Source organism: Scyliorhinus canicula, chromosome 6 (assembly GCF_902713615.1).
Source record: "Scyliorhinus canicula chromosome 6, sScyCan1.1, whole genome shotgun sequence".
NCBI classification, from domain to species: Eukaryota; Metazoa; Chordata; class Chondrichthyes; order Carcharhiniformes; family Scyliorhinidae; genus Scyliorhinus; species Scyliorhinus canicula.
This window is the reverse complement of record NC_052151.1, coordinates 124,103,093-124,123,081: the sequence shown is the minus strand read 5'-3', so window position 1 is coordinate 124,123,081 and position 19,989 is coordinate 124,103,093. Positions and strand designations below refer to the sequence as shown.

The 19,989-nt window shown below is 40.8% G+C and overlaps 1 protein-coding gene across 1 annotated transcript in view; it reads right to left on the bottom strand.

Moving 5' to 3' along the window:
* The window catches only part of LOC119967477 (kinesin-like protein KIF3C), a 251,449-nt gene that overhangs the window by 230,415 nt on the left and 1,045 nt on the right, over positions 1-19,989 (bottom strand). The window contains 1 exon segment of the mRNA XM_038800062.1: positions 15,220-16,085. Within this exon segment, the coding sequence (XP_038655990.1) occupies positions 15,220-16,085 (866 nt within the window).

Genomic DNA, 19,989 nt, shown 5'->3' with positions numbered 1-19,989 from the left:
CAGTAAAGATCCAAAGACACCTGAGAACAGGTCCTTGGATCATTAATTGGCATGAACAGGTATAGAAAATAAAAATGCTGGTGGAATATTGGATATCCAGTGGACTGCTTCCCTAATAAATTGGGGTCTGGTGCGAGTAGCGGAACAAAGGCAGCACAACAAGCTTCTCAAGAGTAATTAAAGATGGATAATAAATGCTTACCAGCAATGCCCACATTCCATGAACAAATAAAACATTTGGCCAGTTTCTTTTGACAACATCTGATCTGTTTGCTTCAACCACTTCCTGTCGTAGCTATTTCCGTATTCTAAGCATGGAGTTGAACAATTCTAATTTCTCTATTGAATTTATTAGTAACAATTTTGAATTTGGGGCCTCTTGTTTTAGATTCTCCCACAAGTGGAAACATTCTCGCCATAGAAACCTTGCTAAATATATTCACAATTTTAAACACCTCAATGGGTCTCCTCCAAGTCTTGGCTTTTCCAAAACAAAAAAGGCCCAGCTTCCATAATTTCCCCCAACAGCTAAAATTTTAGTTCTGGAGCCATCTTTGCAAATCCATTTTGGCAACTATAACATGATAGAATTTTTTATCAAGGTGGAGAGTGAAGTAGTTGATTTGGAGACTAGGGTGCTGAATCTTAATAAAGGGAACTGTGAGGATATGATGCGTGAGTTGGCCTTGATAGATTGGGAAGAGTTACTTAAAGGGATGACTGTGGATAGACAATGGCAAACATTCAAGGAACGCATAGAGGAACTAAAGCAACTCTTCATTCCTGTCTGGCACAAAAGCAAAGGGGTTAAGAGGGCCAATCCATGGCTTACAAAGGAAATTAGAAATAGTATCCAATACAAGGAAGAAGCATACAGATTGGCCAAGAACAATAATCGGTCTGAGGATTGGGAGCAGTTTAGAATTATGCAAAGAAAGACAAAGGGATTGATTAAGAAGGGGAAAGTACAGTGTGGAAGGAAGCTTGCAGGGAACATAAAGACTGACACTAAGAGTTTCTACAGATATGTGAAGAGAAAGAGATTGGTAAAGAGAAATGTAGGCCCCCTACAGACAGAAACAGGGGAATGCATAATAAGGGACAAAGAAATGGCTGAGCAATTGAATACATACTTTGGTTCTGTCTTCACAAATGAGGACACAAATCAGACACCAGAAATGTTGGAGAATGAAAGGTTTAGTGAGAGGGAAGAACTGAGGGAGATCAATATTAGTCGAGAAATGGTGCTGGGAAAACTGATGGGATTGTAGGCGGATAAATCCCCAGGGCCTGAGAATCTGCATCCCAGAGTGCTTAAGGAGGTGGCTCTAGAAATAGTGGATGCATTGATGGTCATCTTCCGGGATTCTATAGACTCTGGAACTGTCCCTGCAGATTGGAGGGTAGCTCACGCCACTCCGATATTCAAAAAGGGAGGTGAAGAGAAAGCAGGGAATTATAGACCAGTGAGCCTAACATCGGTAGTGGGGAAAATGCTAGAATCCATTATCAAGGACTTTATAGCGGAACATTTAGAAAGCAGTGGCAGGATCAGTCAGAGTCAGCATGGATTTATGAAGGGAAAATTATGCTTGACAAATCTGTTGGAATTCTTTGAAGAGGTAACCATTACAGTCGGCAAGGGGTAGCCAGTCAATGTGGTATATTTGGACTTTCAGAAGGCGTTTTACAAAGTCCCGCATAAGAGATTATTGTGCAAAATTAAAGCGCATGGGATTGGGGGAAATGTATTGAGTTAGATAGAAAACTGTTTGGCAGAGAGGAATCTCTACTAAAGAGTAGAGATTAATGGGTCCTTTTCAAATGGCAGTCACAAGTGGGGTACCACAGGGATCACTGCTGGGACCCCAGCTATTTACAATATATATTAATGATTTGGATGAGGGAACAAAATGTAACATCTCAAAGTTTGCAGATGATACCAAATTAGGTGGGAGGGTGAATTGTGACGAAGGTGCAGGGATCCTGCAGGAAGATCTGGACAGGTTGGGCGAGTGGGCAAACCAATGGCAGATACAGTATAATTTGGGTAAGTGTGAGGTTATTATTTAGAAGCAAAAACAGGAAGGCAGATTACTTCCTACATGGTTGTAAATTGGGAGAGGGGAGTGTGCAGCGGGACCTGGATGCCCTTGTGCAACAGTCGCTGAAGGTAAGCATGCAGGTGCAGCAGGCAGTAAAGAAGGCCAATAGTATGTTGGCCTTCACTGCGAGAGGTTTCGAGTATAGAAGCAGGGATGTGTTGCTGCAATTGTACAGGTGAGACCACACCTGGAGTATTGTGTGCAGTTTTGGTCTCCTTTTCTGAGGAAGGATGTTCTTGTTCTCGAGGGAGTGCAGCGAAGGTTTACCAGACTGATTCCAGGGATGGCGGGACTGTCATATGAGGAGAGATTGACTAGGTTGGGATTGTTCTCGCTGGAGTTCAGAAGAATGACGGGGGAATCTCATAGAGACTTATAAAATTCTAACAGGACTAGACAGGGTAGATGCAGGGAAAATGTTACCAATGATGGGTGTGTCCAGAACCAGGGGTCACAGCCTGAGGATTCAACGTAAACCATTTCGGACAGAGATGAGGAGACATTTTTTCACACAAAGAGTGGTGAGCCTGTGGAATTCATTACCACAGGAAGTAGTTGATGCTAAAACTTTGAATATATTCAAGAGGCGGCTAGATATAACACTTGAGGAGAATGCTATGGGGAGAAAGCAGGATTAGGCCATTGAGTTGGATGATAAGCCATGATTGTGATGAATGGCGGAGCAGGCTCGAAGGGCTAAAAGGCCTCCTCCTGTTCCTATCTTCTATGTATCTATGTATCTATATACCGGCTTTGAAGCTCGTGTAATGTCGATTTATTGAATGATACCTGGGAGTGAATTCTCCATTGCCTGAAGTTGGTATTGGAATTCCTGCGGAGAATGGAGCGTCAAGGGTCATGGCAGCAGGATAGCACAGCAGTTACCACTGTTGCTTCACTGCGCCAGGGTCCCAGGTTTGATGCCGATGGGATGTAATTGTAGGGGTCATATTCAAGCATGTTACCATGCAAGCAGAGTGCGCCAATGCAAAAAATATCAGCTGTCCACTGCGCCACTGAACATAGTGGAGAGGAGCTCTGAAGTGGGGGACGTAATGTACCATTTTTACACAGTCCAGTTGAACAAGACGGCCCTAACTGAAATCATCCTAAAGGTGAACAGCAAACCTTTTAAAATGGAACCAAGGAGAAAATGCTGGAAAATCTCAACAGGTTTGGCAGCATCTGTAGGGAGAAAAAAGAGCTAACATTTCGAGTCCAGATGACCCTTTGTCAAAGCTATGAAAAAAGGTCATCTGGACTTGAAACGTTAGCTCGTTTCTCTCCCTACCTGCTGAGATTATCCAGCATTTTCTCTTTGGTTTCAGATTCCAGCATCCGCAGTAATTTGCTTTTAAAATGGAAGTTGACACCGGTGCCTCGGTGACCATTCTGGGGGAACAGACCTTCAAGTATATCCATGGTGGAGCTCAAACTTTGAATTTGAGCAGCATCACAGCCAAGCTTTCCAATTACACTGGGGAAACCCTGAAAATCCCTAAAACCACAAATACGCCAGAAGCATATAAAGAGAACGAGGACAACCTACCCCCGATTGTCGTGGAAAGGCACAGAGCCAGTCCCAGGGACTCAGGGCCGCTATGGTTAACCAAACGGATTGTGTCCCAGTCGGGGCCTGTGGCACATAGAACATAGAACAGTACAGCACAGAACAGGCCCTTCGGCCCTCAATGTTGTGCCGAGCCATGATCACCCTACTCAAACCCATGTATCCACCCTATACCCGTAACCCAACAACCCCCCCTTAACCTTACTTTTTGTAGGACACTACGGGCAATTTAGCATGGCCAATCCACCTAACCCGCACATCTTTGGACTGTGGGAGGAAACCGGAGCACCCGGAGGAAACCCACACACACAGGGGGAGGACGTGCAGACTCCACACAGACAGTGACCCAGCCGGGAATCGAACCTGGGACCCTGGAGCTGTGAAGCATTTATGCTAACCACCATGCTACCCTGCTGCACATTCACATGTCGTGAATGTTAATGGAAAGACTGTCAAAAATCATATTGACCATTTGCGGAACCGTGGAGGGGTGACGACGACCCCCCAGTTCAGAGCAAATGAGTCCCACGGGTGCTGTCAAAACTCATATGAATGTTCCTGAGCAGAGGGAGCTCAGAACCCCCAAATCTATGCTGCCAGTTGTACCTTTGCAGCCCGGTGAGGCCATTATCCTATCCTCAAGGTGATGCCTCCTGTACTTCACCGGCCACTGAAAACGTGGACTACCTCAATGGATGTCAAGCCTGAGAGCAGACTACAGAGGTCCAGAAGGCCTCGAAGCTGCCCGGAGTGATTGGCTCTTTCCCCTAGTATCTTTTGCCATGTTTATAGAACCTGTACGTAGTTATTGTGTAAAATGTAATAAGACATAGGAAGGGAGAGAGGCTAGTGCAGCTTTTTTAAGGGGACAGGCCTGGCAGACAACGTGACCAGTTCGGGGCTAATCTCGCAGGAGCACGTGACCCCAGCCAATAGTGAGTTTACACAGGCCCCTGGCTCAGGCAATGTGGAACTCGGAGCCGAAGAGTCAAGACCCATGCTATTGTGTTCTTTGCCTGTATAATTACCAGCCTTTGCCTTTCGTTAATATAACTCTTTGTTACTACTGGAAACCTCCAGTGTGTCACTCAAGTCACCACAACAACATCCATTGCATTCCCTTCATCAACTTTCTCTGTTACTTCATCAAAAATTGTAATTAGTCAATCATGATGTGCTGGCTCTTCTTAACACAAATCTGTTGATTTTTGTCCCTGATGACGATTTCTAAAATGTTATCACTGTTGTTAAACATTGCCCCGATATCTCCAGCAGCTGCTTTTAAAACTGTTTGAATATTCTAATTTTGAAGTGGGGGGGCTGAGGTTTCCATTAATTTTTAGCTTCTCCTCAGTTGTTGTGGTTGATATGAAAGTTGCATGCTTTTTCAACATTTCATCCAATTTATGTTGACACCCCCAAACTACTGTAGCAGTGCAATGATTGCAAGCCAATTTAAAAGCACAAAACTGGAACAGAGGACCAAAGGAGAAGCAATGAAATGAAGGTCACTTTTGTTCCGTATATATGCTCTCCAATGAACACACCACTCCAAGGATCAATACAAACAATTAAAAAGAGTCAGAGCAAAAGAGATCTCAAGGGCAATTAGCGCTGGGAAACAGATCCCTTTCGAGCAATGCCCACATCGAGTGAAAGAATTAAAAACCATACAGAACAGTCAAAGATAAAGGTTCTTGGTTTTAAATGAGTCAATCTAAACAAGATGGGTACAGCCGCAGGGAAATTCCGAAGAGAATAAAGCAACTAAGATAGTGGACAAACAAGAGCAAGTGTTATATCTCCTGTGCTTGCACCTCCTCTTTCTGATTTACATGTATTTCTTTGAATCAAGTCTCCTGTTTTCGCAGCCCACAATGTGGCCTCTTCGACATTGGGGAAACCAACCACAGATTGTATGGCCGCTTTGCGGAACACCTCGGTCCTGTCCGCAAGCATGACCCCAAGCTTCTGGCAACTTGTCATTTTAATTATCCACCTTGCTCTCATGCTGACATTACTGTCCTTGGCCTACTGCACTGTCCCAGTGAGGCATAATCTAATTAGGCCCTTTACAGCCTTCTGCGCTCAACAGCAAAATCAACAATTTCAGACCGTAAACCCTGGTCTACCATTTTGTTTTCTTCACTTGCTTTAATTTATTTTTCTTTCAGTCAGCAGGACTGACTTTTGTTTCTTTGATTCTTTTCTGGCCCCATCTCCATTCCCTTTGGCCCTGGATGTCTAGTTTTTCTGCCATTCAATACCTCCTGAGTTTCAACCAACCACAGGCCTTCTTTCTGCTCTTTTCCCATCCATCCTTTGCACAAATATCTCTAACTTTTCGCAATCCTGCCAAAACGCTAACTTTTCTCAATGCTGCCGAAACGCTAACTCTGTTTCTCCCTCAACACAAATGTTACCTAACCTGCTGAGTTTGTTCCTTCAGGCGCTGATAGCTTCACCTACTTAAACCAGCTCCCTGAAAATAAGCCAGGGCTGGGAACATGGCTGCAGACTCGGGCTCCACCCGATAGAGAGCCTGGGCGCCTCTATGGCAAAACCCAGTTCTATATGCCAGGATTTGAAGGAAGATACCTATCCTCATACTTTCAAACAAAAATTACTGTTTAAAGTTCTAATCCTTTTATATATTTACTGCTCTCCCAAGTTTCTTAATCTTTCTTTGCAGATAAATAATGGACTCTCAGCTCAGAGCATTGTAAAATTGGTGTAAAAGTATTGATCACTTGCTTTCCAATATACTGAAGCCATCTTTTACCATTATTAATACATTCAGTCTTTTCATTTGAGAACCATGAAATTTACATATCATGATGGGGTTTATGGCATTATGGCAAAATGTCAGCAATATATATGAAAATGCTGACGCACCAAAGTTCACTGACTTGATAATAAAACTGGTGGCATAACAATCATATTTATACATGAAGCAGATGGTACAATTCACAAATAATTAGTTCTAGTTTCCATATTTTTCCATATGCTCCAATTAATAAGATAAATGTGAACACCATCATTAAAAAAAAATGAAGCAACTGTTAGAGCAAGCTCTAAATAAGAATGAGATTTTTAATGTTTATTAATTACTTGCTGCCTACTACTTATTCTATCATAACATTTAGGCAGCGTTTTGTGATGCACAATCAGAAATCAATTCCATGCCCGAGGTACTTGCAGGTAAGGACATGTTCAAACAAGAACATATTATCTGGGGAGAAAGCTGCTTTCCAGTGCAAACTTCCTGTTCAAGTCTTAATCCAAAACAGAAAAATCATATGATTTTTAACGGTAGATTAAGATTATTTTATGTTCTGTGGAATGAAGCAATGTTCTACCTGTAAAGTAAATTAGCCATGGGTTGGAAGGAATTCAAAGGTCGAGGGGGTCAGATACAACTTCTCTGATAGAAATTTTGAAAGGCTGTGGGCAGGACTGGGAATTCCCAGCCAAAGTCGACGGATTTTAGGCTGATCTCCAAATTTTCTGCTCCCAGCCACAGCAATTCTCACCATGGATGGGATCAGAAGATCCTGGAATGTGGCACGGATTTTCGCGGGGTCGTGGTGACTCAGTACCTTATCCAAAATAACATTAGTTTCCTGGATCCGGAAGACTCATCCACATTTCTGTCAGATTATATTTCGCTGGTAAGGGAAAGGAAACGGGGTGTGATTCACATAAATGGGAAATCCAAACTCAGCAGGGTCATTTGAACTCAGCGCCGAATCCAAACACACTTCATTTTTGCTGGAGCAAGGTCCATTTCCCACAATGTGGGACTTACGATTTTTAAGAGCACAAATGAACGCTTGTAGAAGTCAAATATGGTCTGTGGAACTGTCCAGGTATCTAGTTCCCTTGCCCTTAAAATTCTAAAAAGAAAACAGCCTGCTGTGTCCCCGAGATGAAGAAAATCAGTGCTTGCAGTTTAGATAGCATTTTGTTGACATACTCCTAAAGGCTATTATTATTGTACTATTATTGCTTGCCTGCTTCCATAACCTATCATTATCACAGTGGAGGGTTGTAAATTCACTGTTTGATTGATATCTCCAAGAGGTTATAAAGGGATTAGCTGTCTTTGATTTCAAACTACGAATTCAAATGTTTGATTTTATACAGGATTAAGTACTTACGGGGATTTAAATATATTGAAAGAACTTTTAATGAAAGGGAATTTTTTTTGTATATAATGAAGTCTGTAATAGATACTTCTAACTTATTTTTTAAAAATCTCAGTGTGTCTCCTGATGTTTGTCCTTGAAAGAAAACTGGGTTAATTGGCATGGAGGATGTAAGCATGGTGTGCATGGCTTGGGTTCGCATGAATTGGCACTAAGATGGGATGGGGCTTTAATTACCCATAGAGATGTGTGGGGTCATAAGTTAGCATGGAGGGTGCAAGGGGCTAAGGGAATGGGTGGGGCAGGGCATGGAGTGGCATGGATGGGCATGTTGGGGGATGAGGGGCTGACAGCTGAGGGATAGGGGGCCTGACATAAAACAAAACAACTGGGATGAAGTCCCAGCGCACCGAGGTGGGTCTTTTAACCAGCCCACCTTGGCATTTGGTAGCCCCAGTGGCTGTTCCCAAGTTGTTTCCAGATACAGCGAGCTGGTTCCAGCTTGCACCCACCCTCCTGAAACTAAGAACCCATTATTCAGGGCACTTTTACCCGAGGCAGCAAGCTTGGAAATTTCCCAACTATGCCCTTCTACCGTGGGAACAAAACCTCACTCCTAGGTATCACAATCACTTTGAAATCATGTACAAAATACATAACTGACATACCTTCACAAAATCTTAATTTAATAATAAAAATATTTTCCCAAATACTGCAGTGTAGGAAATATAGGATACCATTTAAAACCTATCAGCTACCCATATGGCTCATGGCTTGGACCACAAATGGCTGCTAGTCCACTGCCTGAAGTCCCGCCTATTAACACCGGATTGGTTTATTGCTCTCAAAAGTATTAAAATTCTCTCCCTCCCTACATCTTTTTATCATAAATGATTTGGAGGAAAATGTAACTGGTCTGATTACTAAATTTGCAGACGACACAAAGGTTGGTGGAATTGCGGATAGCGATGAGGACTGTCAGAGGATACAGCAGGATTTAGATCGTTTGGAGGCTTGGGCGGAGAGATGGCAGATGGAGTTTAATCCGGACAAATGTGAGGTAATGCATTTTGGAAGGTCTAATGCAGGTAGGGAATATACAGTGAATGGTAGAACCCTCAAGAGTATTGAAAGTCAGAGAGATCTAGGTGTACAGGTCTATAGGTCACTGAAAGGAGCAACACAGGTGGAGAAGGTAGTCAAGAAGGCATATGGCATGCTTGCCTTCATTGGCTGGGGCATTGAGTATACGAATTGTCAATTCATGTTGCAGCTGTATAGAACCTTAGTTAGGCCAACTTGGAGTATAGTGTTCAATTCTGGTTGCCACAGTACCAGAAGGATGTGGAGGCTTTAGAGAGGGTGCAGAAGAGATTTACCAGGATGTTGCCTGGTATGGAGGGCATTAGCTATGAGAAGCGGTTGAATAAACTCGGTTTGTTCTCACTGGAATGACGGAGGTTGAGGGGCGACCTGATAGATCTCTACAAAATTATGAGGGCATAGACAGAGTGGATAGTCAGAGGCTTTTCCCCAGGGTAGAGGGGTCAATTTCTAGGGGGCATAGGTTTAAGGTGCAAGGGGCAAGGTTTGGAGGAGATGTGTGAGGCAAGTTTTTTACAGAGGATAGTGGGCATTGGCGGACTGGCCAGGGTGTTAGCTTGCCTGATGGCAAGTGGGCCCCTGATGAAGTGGGCCCCCTATATCAAATAAAAATGCAATAAAGAAACAAACACAGACAACTGTTTTCGTAATAAAAAGGAATAAGAAAAAAAAGAGAATAGGACACAAATAAGCAGTGCATGAAAAGGAACGAAGCAGAGGAGGTAGTGGAAGGATGTGGAATAGGGGGGCCCGGGTTGGGCATAATTAAGGAAATTCCATGTTTTCAGCAAGAGTGTGTGAATTTAAAGATAAAGTTACAATTCGTGATTTGAGATGGTCGGCAACTTCAAAGGATATCAAGCAGTAGTCTTGGTTCAGCCGGTACATCGGTCCGGGGCCCGGAGAGCCAAGAAGGGGCCCGTGAATCTCTGAAGGGCCCTTAAAAATTACAATTAATTAGATAAATAAATCTCCAACTTCTTTCCTGAGATTTGTATTCTAACTTAATAAAATATAATTGTTTTTAAAAAGAGCAATACCAAATAAAAATGCAATAAAGAAACAAACAAATAATCACTCAGTGTATGAAGGAACGGAGCAGTGTTAAACGGATGTGAAAAGGAGTGGGGTGGGGGGTGGGGCTGGTTCACCTGGGCGGACATAGTTGGAAATCCACGTTTTCAGCAAGAGTGTGTGAATTTAAAGATAAAGTTACAGTTCGTGATTTGAGATGGTCGGCAACTTGAAAGGATATCAAGCAGTACATAGGGTCGTGAAGTCACCGAAAAGGAGAAGCGGTACCTTTGACCGTGAATCCTGAGGTCAAAGATATTGAAGTGATAAGCCATGATCGGTAAACTCAAAGGGTTGCGACTTGTAACACTACACTGGTATCAAACTGGACATGTTAACTTTGGTCATGGGACCATTCTTAATGTCTTACTATAGTCGGACCAAACTTCTAAGTTTCAACAGTTGTCTCAGTTGCTTGCTGGTGTGAACACTGGACAGTGGATTGTCTCCTCTTCTGAAGCTGCATAGGCCACAGTAGTATTGACTAATGAACATATCCTATTGAAGTGTAAGTAAGTTATTTTATATTTTTTATCAAGTAGGGGTTTATCTGGCGTTCCTTCAAGTTATTCTTGCAATCATCAATATTCATTTTTCCCAATGTGGGCTATTTATAATTAAGTTTTTATTTCAGGAATATTACCCCTACCAGCATGGAAAAGAAAAAGCATAAATCTGGGTCACTAAAACGCAAAGAACAAAAAGAAGCAGAAAGGAAGGAATCAGCCAAGTGATGCAGGCCTATTACAGAGTTTATAATACCACAAGCACATTCCACATCAATATCCAGTTCTGCAACAAATAATCAAGAAGCAAGAAACAATGCTCATGGTGATGATGCAATGACATGCGAGTTACAAGAACAGAGAAGAGCTACTTTGAATGTAGAGACAAATACAAGTGCATCCATTACTAATCAACCCAGGCCCAATATTTCTTCTGGCTTCCTTGTTCCGGTATCTGTACTGCCTATAGTTGCAACATCTGAACACATAGCTTCAACTAGTGACAGGGAATCAGATATTCCTTCAAGCATAAATGACTTGGTTTCTGAAGCACACCCTGTAAATGAACCTACGCAAGAAAATGAAAGATCAATTACTGGAATCTTCCAATATCCATCACGAGCAAAGCTAAAACAGTTTTTTGCTGAACACCCACTTCAGCCACTTGATGATCTGCCATTTAATGCTCGTTTGTATGAGAGGAAAATTATGAACGACTCAGTCCCAAGAAAATGGCTAACATATAACAAAGAAAATAGATGCATATATTGTTCATACTGCTTAGCCTTTGAGTTTCCCAACACTTGTAATCCATCACCCTTTGTACGTGGCTTTAGTGACTACAGGCGTATTAGCCAGAGCTTGACTTTACATGAATCGACAACAACACATGTCAGAAATGCTCAGCAATATATCAGTGTGGTTAATGATGGCACCTTAGATAAATTTTTTGCAGCATCACTAATTAAAAAGAAAGAAGAAGTATTGAAGCAGAGAAGTATTGTCATGAGGATTATAGACATCATAAAGATGTTAGGCAAGCAAGCACTTCCTTTTTGAGGTCACAGAAATGAATCGGCCTACACTCTAGATAATGAGGTTCTGAATCATGGCAATTTTTTCGCTACAGTGCAGTTGATGGCAAAATATGACCCCATTATGGCAGCTCACGTTTCTGCAGTGCAAAACAAGTCTAAACAAAGAATCAAACGATTAGAGCAACAAGGAAAGGCTCAAAGTAAAGGCCGTGGTGGACTTGTTACATACCTGAGTAAAACAACTATAAACATGTTAATCAAAATTATGAAGAATATGATACAAGAAAGAATTAGTCATGAAGTTTCTCAAGCAAAATATTATTCTATTCAGGTTGATTCAACACAAGATAATTCATCCATCTATCAGTTTAGCATTATTATTCGGTATGTGCTTAAAGGTATTATCTGTGAGCGGCTTTCAGTTGTGCCAAGTAATGATGGTACAGGACAGGGACTTTTTGATTTATTGATTGAAACATTACAGCATCTTAAAATTGACCCCCAAAAATGTTTATCTGATAGCACAGATGGCGCTGCAAGCTACCATGGCCAGTATAATGGTTTACAAAGTAAAATTGCTGATGTGGCTGATCAACATGTTCATATATGGTGCTATGCCCATGTCTTGAATTTGGTGATAACTGAAACAACAAAATGTTGTGTGCCTGCAGTTTCTTTTTTCAATTTGCTCCAGAATAAAGCAACTTTTGTGAAAGCATCATACAAGAGAATGGCTGTATGGATAGAAGTTGTTGGAAAACATCTAGGACAAGAAAAAATGAAACGATTAAAGCTAATTGGTGAGACCAGATGGTCAGGAAAATACAATGCAGCAACAACTATATTTGGACATTTTGATGATGCCGTTGCCAGTACTTTCGTAAATCTATTGACATGCTTATCAATGATACAAGATTCAGAAAAGTTTGATGCAAAAACAAAACATGAAGCAAATGTTTTACTTCAAAGTCTTCTAAAGTTTGAAACCATATTGACAGCATTTACTTACTTGTATATATTTGAAACTACAACCCCGTTATTAAGTTATCTACAGACAAGTGGTTTAGATATGTTTACTGCATGGAATTTGGTAGATTCAGCTACAACAAAGTTGAAGGAACAGACAAGAACATTTGATACACATTAACAGATAAAATATTTTTAGACCCAGTTCACAGCAAGGCTTTGTAATTTGTAAATAAATGTAATGACAGGATTTCACAGATGAATATGGATGAAAATCAAACATTGGAAATTGATGTGTTGGAAACAGCATTGCCAGTTAAGAGGCAGAGGAAGAAGAAAAGAATGGCAGATGAGCTTATTGATGACAAAAGAAATTCCTCAGATTCTCTAGCTGATTTTTGAGTAAATGTGTTTAACCTAATAATGGATCGCATTGTCCAGTCACTAGAATCACGCTTTGTACAACACAAACAGTTGTATAAAGATTTGTCCTGCTTGGACCCAGCAAAGTTTAAAACTATTGCAGAGAAGGGCCTTGACGATGAAGCATTGGAAGGTATTATTAAGCTGTTTCCACAAATCAGCAAAGATCAAGTAATATTGGAATTGTTTTCTTTTGCTTCAAACTTTGATGTATTAAAGGTATTGCTTAATGATGGTGAGAATATGGATTCCAGTTGCAACAATTATAAAATTTGCAGCACTTGCCTATCGTGTGTACTATAAATTCTGGCACCCAACAGACTTCATGACAAGGCATATGATAACCTTTGTGAACTTTATAAAGTCATCAGTTACTCAAGTCCAATGTGAGAGGACATTTTCAAAGCTAAAGATCATAAAGACAAGGTTAAGAAATTCGCTGTCTGAGGAGAATTTGGAATCATACATGTTGCTATCCATTGAAAAGGAATTGTTAGATGAATTGGATGCAGAAGCAATTATTAGCAGATTCGCACAATCATCTAGCGAACACAAACAATTGCTCTTAATATAGTGGACTGCATGCAATGCTCTATTGTGCTTTTGAACTATCTGTTAATGTGTAAATTGTGCAGTAAACTATTTAAAAATATCAACCAATTACTTAAAATTTAAAACATAAATAAAAAATTCAATTATAACATTCTGTATTTACATTTTGTATCTACTGCCAGTAATATGTACAGTACATGTACACTGTAATTACTAAGAAATACACATTTTTTCCACAAACATTTTAATTGTACCCTTTTTTCCATATGTATTTTTTGAAAATTTTATTTATTCGTTATGAAAATTAAATGATAGCATTGTAGTTGTGGGTGGGCCCCCTTTGTCTCCAGGCAACCAATATTTTTAGACCCAGTCCGCCACTGGTAGTGGGTGCCTGGAACTTGCTGCCGGAGGAGGTGGTGGAAGCAGGGACGATAGTGACATTTAAGGGGCATCTTGACAAATACATGAATAGGATGGGAATAGAGGGATACTGACCCAGGAAGTGTAGAAGATTGTAGTTTAGATAGGCAGCATGGTCATTACATGCTTGGAGGGCCGAAGGGCCTGTTCCTGTGCTGTACTTTTCTTTGTTCTTTGTTCTTTGTTATCATTGTGAAAAGGGATTCAGAAAATAGCAGTTCATTTCTCAGAGGATGGGCACAACATGGTTACCATGCTACGTGGGATTTTATAGAAATCATGTTATACTGTATATTGTCTGTTGCATTACCAACATGTGGAATCATAATGAAGACAGAAATGTGTTGTCAATTTGACTGATACTGGATTGTTAGGCGAAGGGGAGTCATGCAGCTTTGTTGTTTTCAATACAAATAGTTCCATCAGTAGTGCATTATCAATCATAAACCACCAACTACAAACCAAAACAAATTAAACAATTTGGGTTTTACTTTGTCCAAACAAATCCTGTAAGCGTTTTGAATCGGTGTATCAGTCTAAGCCTAATTTAGAAATGTACTGTTAATTTAACAAAGTTCACCTTCTGTGAAACAGACGACAATTTGTGAAATTAGACAACAGGTGACTGTGATTACAGAGAAACACTATGAAGAATTGACTCAATTTCGTAAACCTTGAGTGTGAAGCTTTAGTAGATTAACATCTGAACCTGAAGATGAACATTCGCCTCGTCACTGAAGGATTACACGCATAATCCATCACTAAAAGTTTACAAGATTGTATTAGGAAATGGAATACTGCTGTTATGGAAACACTGTATCCTCCATATAACGTATTAATTTCATTCATTCATGTGTGCTCTGCCAAAAGGTCATTGGCTCATTGTCTGCTGATGCTGCATGCAAAGCTGATTTCTTGGCAGTTTTTGCCAGTGGTGGTTTGTCATTGCCTTCCACTCTCAGTGACCAGATGAGGAGGCAGCTCCCAAACTTACCTTAGCTGGAATAGCAATCGAACCGACGTGGCTGTTATTCTGAACAATATACTAGCCATGTAAATTAAACGGCCCACGATCACATATTATACCATGTTAATGTCACATCCAAAAAACATCCAACAGTTGAAAATTATCCCTACATTAGACACTGGAGATATTAGTGACAACAAATGCAAATAAAAAAGATGTGAAACAACACTAATTTTTATGCTCCACTAAACTTATCATGAAATCTGATTTTAGTAAGGTTTTACTTAAAAATCCAATATGATTATAATGCTGAAATCTAAAAGCACTGTTATCTATTGGCCTACCTTGAATTTGGCTGCGAGCTGCTCTGTGGCTTCTTGCTCCTTCTTCAGATCTTCCATCATTTTCTCTTTCTCGCCTAACAATTTCTGTTTCTCTTCTGCTACCAAATTATGATCATCTTGTATTGCTACCTTCTCTTTTTCCAATGTCTCTTTTTGTTCTTTTAGATAGTCTTCCATGTCTCTCTCTATATTATCTTCAGTCTCCTCTCCTTCCTCTGTGATCTCTTCTCCTTCCAGAATGATTTTCTTTTGGCTCTTACTTCTTTTCTTGCTCAGCATCCCTCTTCTCTCCAATTGGGCCTTCAATCGTGCAATCTCCTCTTGAAACTCCCTCAACAAAGCATCTTTGGGGTCCTCATTAATCCTTGGTTTGTTTTTAATATTCTTGGTCCTGTTGGCGTACCTCAATGTTGTTAAACTCTCTTCATAATTGCCAGATGCCGGGCCAATAGTGGCCACCATAATTGTCTTAGCATTACCACCTAAGGAGTCTTCCAATAGGCGAGTTAGTTTTGAGTCTCTGTAAGGAATATGAGTACTCTTGCCATCCACGAGGGCAGATATTACATTGCCCAAAGCAGAAAGAGAAAGATTGATTTTAGTAGCTTCTTTTAGACGCTCTCCTTGAACTCCAGTTTTGCTCTGACGCTCACTGCCAGCTAGATCAACAAGATTCAACTTGCCCACTCTGATATGATTTTCACCATCCAGTCCAAGCTCACTGCACTCCACAGTGACAACAAAAATGGCATGAGATCGAGAGCTGTACTCATTCATATTGGTAGATGCTACTGATCTGGTCTGATTTCCAACATTCATTACATGTTCTATTTCCTTGACATTCTTGGTTACGAATGATGATAGGTCTGTAAATTAAGAATGAAAACATTTTACCACAGAATCATAGAATTTTACAGCACAGCAAGAGGCCATTCAGCCCATCGTGCCTGCATCAGCGCCTGAAAGAGCTACCTAGCTAGTTCCATTCCCCAGCCCTATCTCCGTAGCCCTCTAAATTCATCCCTTTCAAATGTGTATCCAGCTCTCTTTTGAAGCCTCCTATGGAATCCGCCTCCACCACTCTCCCATGCAGCACATTCCAAACCCCAACAACTTTCTGAGTAAAGAAGTTTCTCCTCACCTCATTCCTAGTTCTCGTGCTGACCATCTTGAAATTGTGACTGACATACCAACGAATGGAAACAGAATACCTTTGTTACCCTGTCAAAATTGTTCATAATTTTGAACACCTCAATAAGGTCACCTCTTAATCACCTCAGCTCTAAGGAGAAGAAGCTCAATTTCTCCAATTTTTCCTTATATCTAAAATTCCTCATTCCTGGTATCATTCTAGTAAATCTCCTCTGCACACTCTCTCGGGTTTGAACATCCTTCCTCAAATAAGGTGCCCTGGGGAACACCGCTTTCAACTCATCTCCAGGCTGAGAAATGCCCAAGTGTCCTACCCTCTGTTTCTGTTCTCTCAGCCAACTTATAATCCATGCTGTCAAGGACCCATCAATCCTAAGCATTTCTAATTTGCTCACCAACTGCCATGTGGCACCATATCAAATTATTTCTGAAATTCCAAATCTATAACATCTACAGCACTACCCTCAATTACTAACTGTGTCACCTTGTCAAAGAACTCAATTAAATTTGTCAGAATGACCTGCCCTTGACAAAGCCAATATTAACTTATTTTTCTCTTAAATGTGTAGTTATCTTTTCCCATATTATGGCCATCAGTTTTCCTACTATTGATGTCAAGCTAACAGGTCTGTAGTTTCTTGGGTTATCCTTTGCTTCTTAAACAATAGCATCAATTTGCAATCCTTCAGACCCCGGGAGTCATCCTGGAAAATGTCCTGATCCAGGCCTGGAAAATTTCTGTCAATGGCTCCGCAATTTGCTCCCTTACCTCTCTCAGCAATCTGGGATGCATCCCATCCGGGCTTGGCAACGTCTCTACCTGAAGTGTTGCCAGCCTTTTTAGAAACTTTTCTTTATCTATCACTATACTGTTCAATTGCTCAACACCCATATTTTCAACTGGGCCATTGTCACCATCTTCTAATTTGGTAAAGACAGAAGCGAAGTACTCAATTAGTACCACTGCCATACTGTCTGCTTCAGTGAGCAGTTTACCCTCCTTGTCCCTTATGGGCCCCACTCTATCCTTCAATAATCTTTTACTATTAATATGTTTGAAGAACATTTTACTGTTTGTTTTAGCAGAGCCTGCCATCCTTTCCTCATGCTTCCTCTTCACCTTCCTTATTTCAGCCTTAGCCTCTCTCCTGCATTTGAGATACTCTTCCTGATTTCTATTGCTATTATTATTCCGGCATGTATCATATGCCTCTTTTGTGTTCCATATTTTCTCCTCAATAACCTGGTCTGCACAGCTTCGTCCCTGGTAGGACTGGAAATTTACTGTTCCAGAAGGTTCTCCTGCACACACTGCAGGAATTTCTCCCCTTCCGTGTTCCATACTCTACCCTTCTTCCAGTCTACCTTAAGGTAATTGAAATCCCCAACTATCACAACCCTACTTGCCTGCAAATTTCCATAATCTGCCAACAAATGCTCTCTACTTGCTCCGCATGGTCCGCTATTCATTATAAAAGAGCCACTTTCCTAAATTACAAGGTGTCTCCATTTAACTTAAAGAGAGAGTTTACAATCCTCACTCTGGGGGAACGTGCTGTTACAGGCTTCACTTTCTTTACATGTTTTAAATTGTGTGCCATTACTAATCTTGCTACAACAAGGAAGACAAGTAATGAGGATCCCTCCTTTTTAAAAAGTTCTGTTTGATATCTAAACTATAATTTCCGAATAAACAAAGCAACCAAAATAATTACTTGGCACTTATCAAAAATAAATTCCAGGTTGAAAAAAATGCAAAAATGCCCCAAACTGTAGACTGATTCATACCTATGTTTCTATGAACTTTCTTTGATCTCCTACAGAGAAAGATACCAATGCTTTTCTGAACTATCATTTTCAGCCAAAACTCTCTCAAAAAATATGCACAATTGAATGAGACTGTAAATATTTAGAATATGCATAAAATTTACGCCAGGTTAGGAATATTTTTTTTTAATTTATTCATGGGACGTGGGCGGGACCAGTGTTTATTACCCATTCCTAATTGCCCTTGAGGGGGCAGTTAAGAGTCAACCACATGAAATGAAATGAAAATCACTTATTGTCACGAGTAGGCTTCAATGAAGTTACTGTAAAGCCCCTAGTCGCCACATTCCGGTGCCTGTCCGTTGAGGCTGGTACGGGAATCGAACCGTGCTGCTGGCCTGCTTGGTCTGCTTTAAAAGCCAGCGATTTAGCCCAGTGAGCTAAACCAGCCCCTAGTGAGCTAAACCAGCCCCTGTGGGTCTGGAGTCACATGTAGGCCAGACCAGGTAAGGGCGGCAGATTTCCTTCCCCAAAAGGTCATTAGTGAACCAGCTGGGTTTTTACGACAATCGACAATGGTTTCATGGTCTATCCAGATTTTTATTGAATTCAAATTTCACCATCTGCAATGGCGGGATTTGAAGCTGGATCCCCAGAGTATTACTCTGGGTATCTGGGTTACTAGTACAGTGTCAGTATCATTACGCCACCACCTCCCCATAATTACAGCGTTGACAAATGTTTATGTAACAAATTTACACCCACATCTGTTTAACACAATGGAGCTGATTTCACTTCTTTATCCTGGCCAAGTCAATGTGTGTGTCAGTTTGTCATATATTTGTTCAACGCGAGCATGTTGTTTCTCAGTTGTACCTATGCCACTCAGGATCAGGAACAAGCGAGCACAAGTCACCCATGAGCACTAAAGCTATTTGCCAAGTGAAGAATAGTCATTCAAAAGCAAAATAATGAAGAAGCTGGAAATCTGAAATAAAAACAAAAAGTGATGGAAATGCGCAGCAAGTTAGGCAGCATCTGTGGAGGGAGGAGCAAGAATTAACATTTCAGGCCAATGGCCTTTCTTCAGAACTGGTATAGTTAATAGTTCATTGTTGGCCTTCCTTCTTCCCTCTCATCCTGAGGCATTGACAATGATAATGGACCAGTTAAATCGAATCCCAGAAGAGAACTGCAAACCCGAGATTGTAAAAATAAGAGGAAATAATCCAAAAACTCAGTCCAACTGCAGTTAGTTGAGCCATTGTTCAAATTAATTGACAGTTCCACCAATTAGTGAAGCATTTAATTGAAGGTAATGAGTCATTACCATTCATAATGATGTCAGCATTTTGCTGAGGCCATCGAATTATATTGAATAGTCTGACAGGAAATGACAGTCATGAGTACCAATTTATTCAAACTGTATTTTCAGCTGATTCATGGCTGAACCTAGCAAACAGATTGAGAGCTAAAAGTGTATACTCATGTTTGATTCACCATCACAGCGCCAGAAAGATTTTGGATATTGTCTGAATATAATCAATTATAGGTCCTCTGACCAACTAAATGTTTTATGTGCGTCTGTGTCTATGATAATTCTGCAAATTCTGGGTGACTCCAAAACAGAATGGTGACTCAAGGTTTGTCCTGAAACCAAAACAGAGATGATTAATATGCTGGGTTGGAGTGGAATTATTGGCTTGTTTTCAATTTCTTAACAAAATGTCAATTGTTTGATGAAACTGACTCCTCCCCTCTCCATCCTCGTCTCAATCTCGTGAAGAAAACAAATAGGATCACTGGCCTTCATAACACTGACCTTCATTGCCTACTGCTTGCACATTTTAT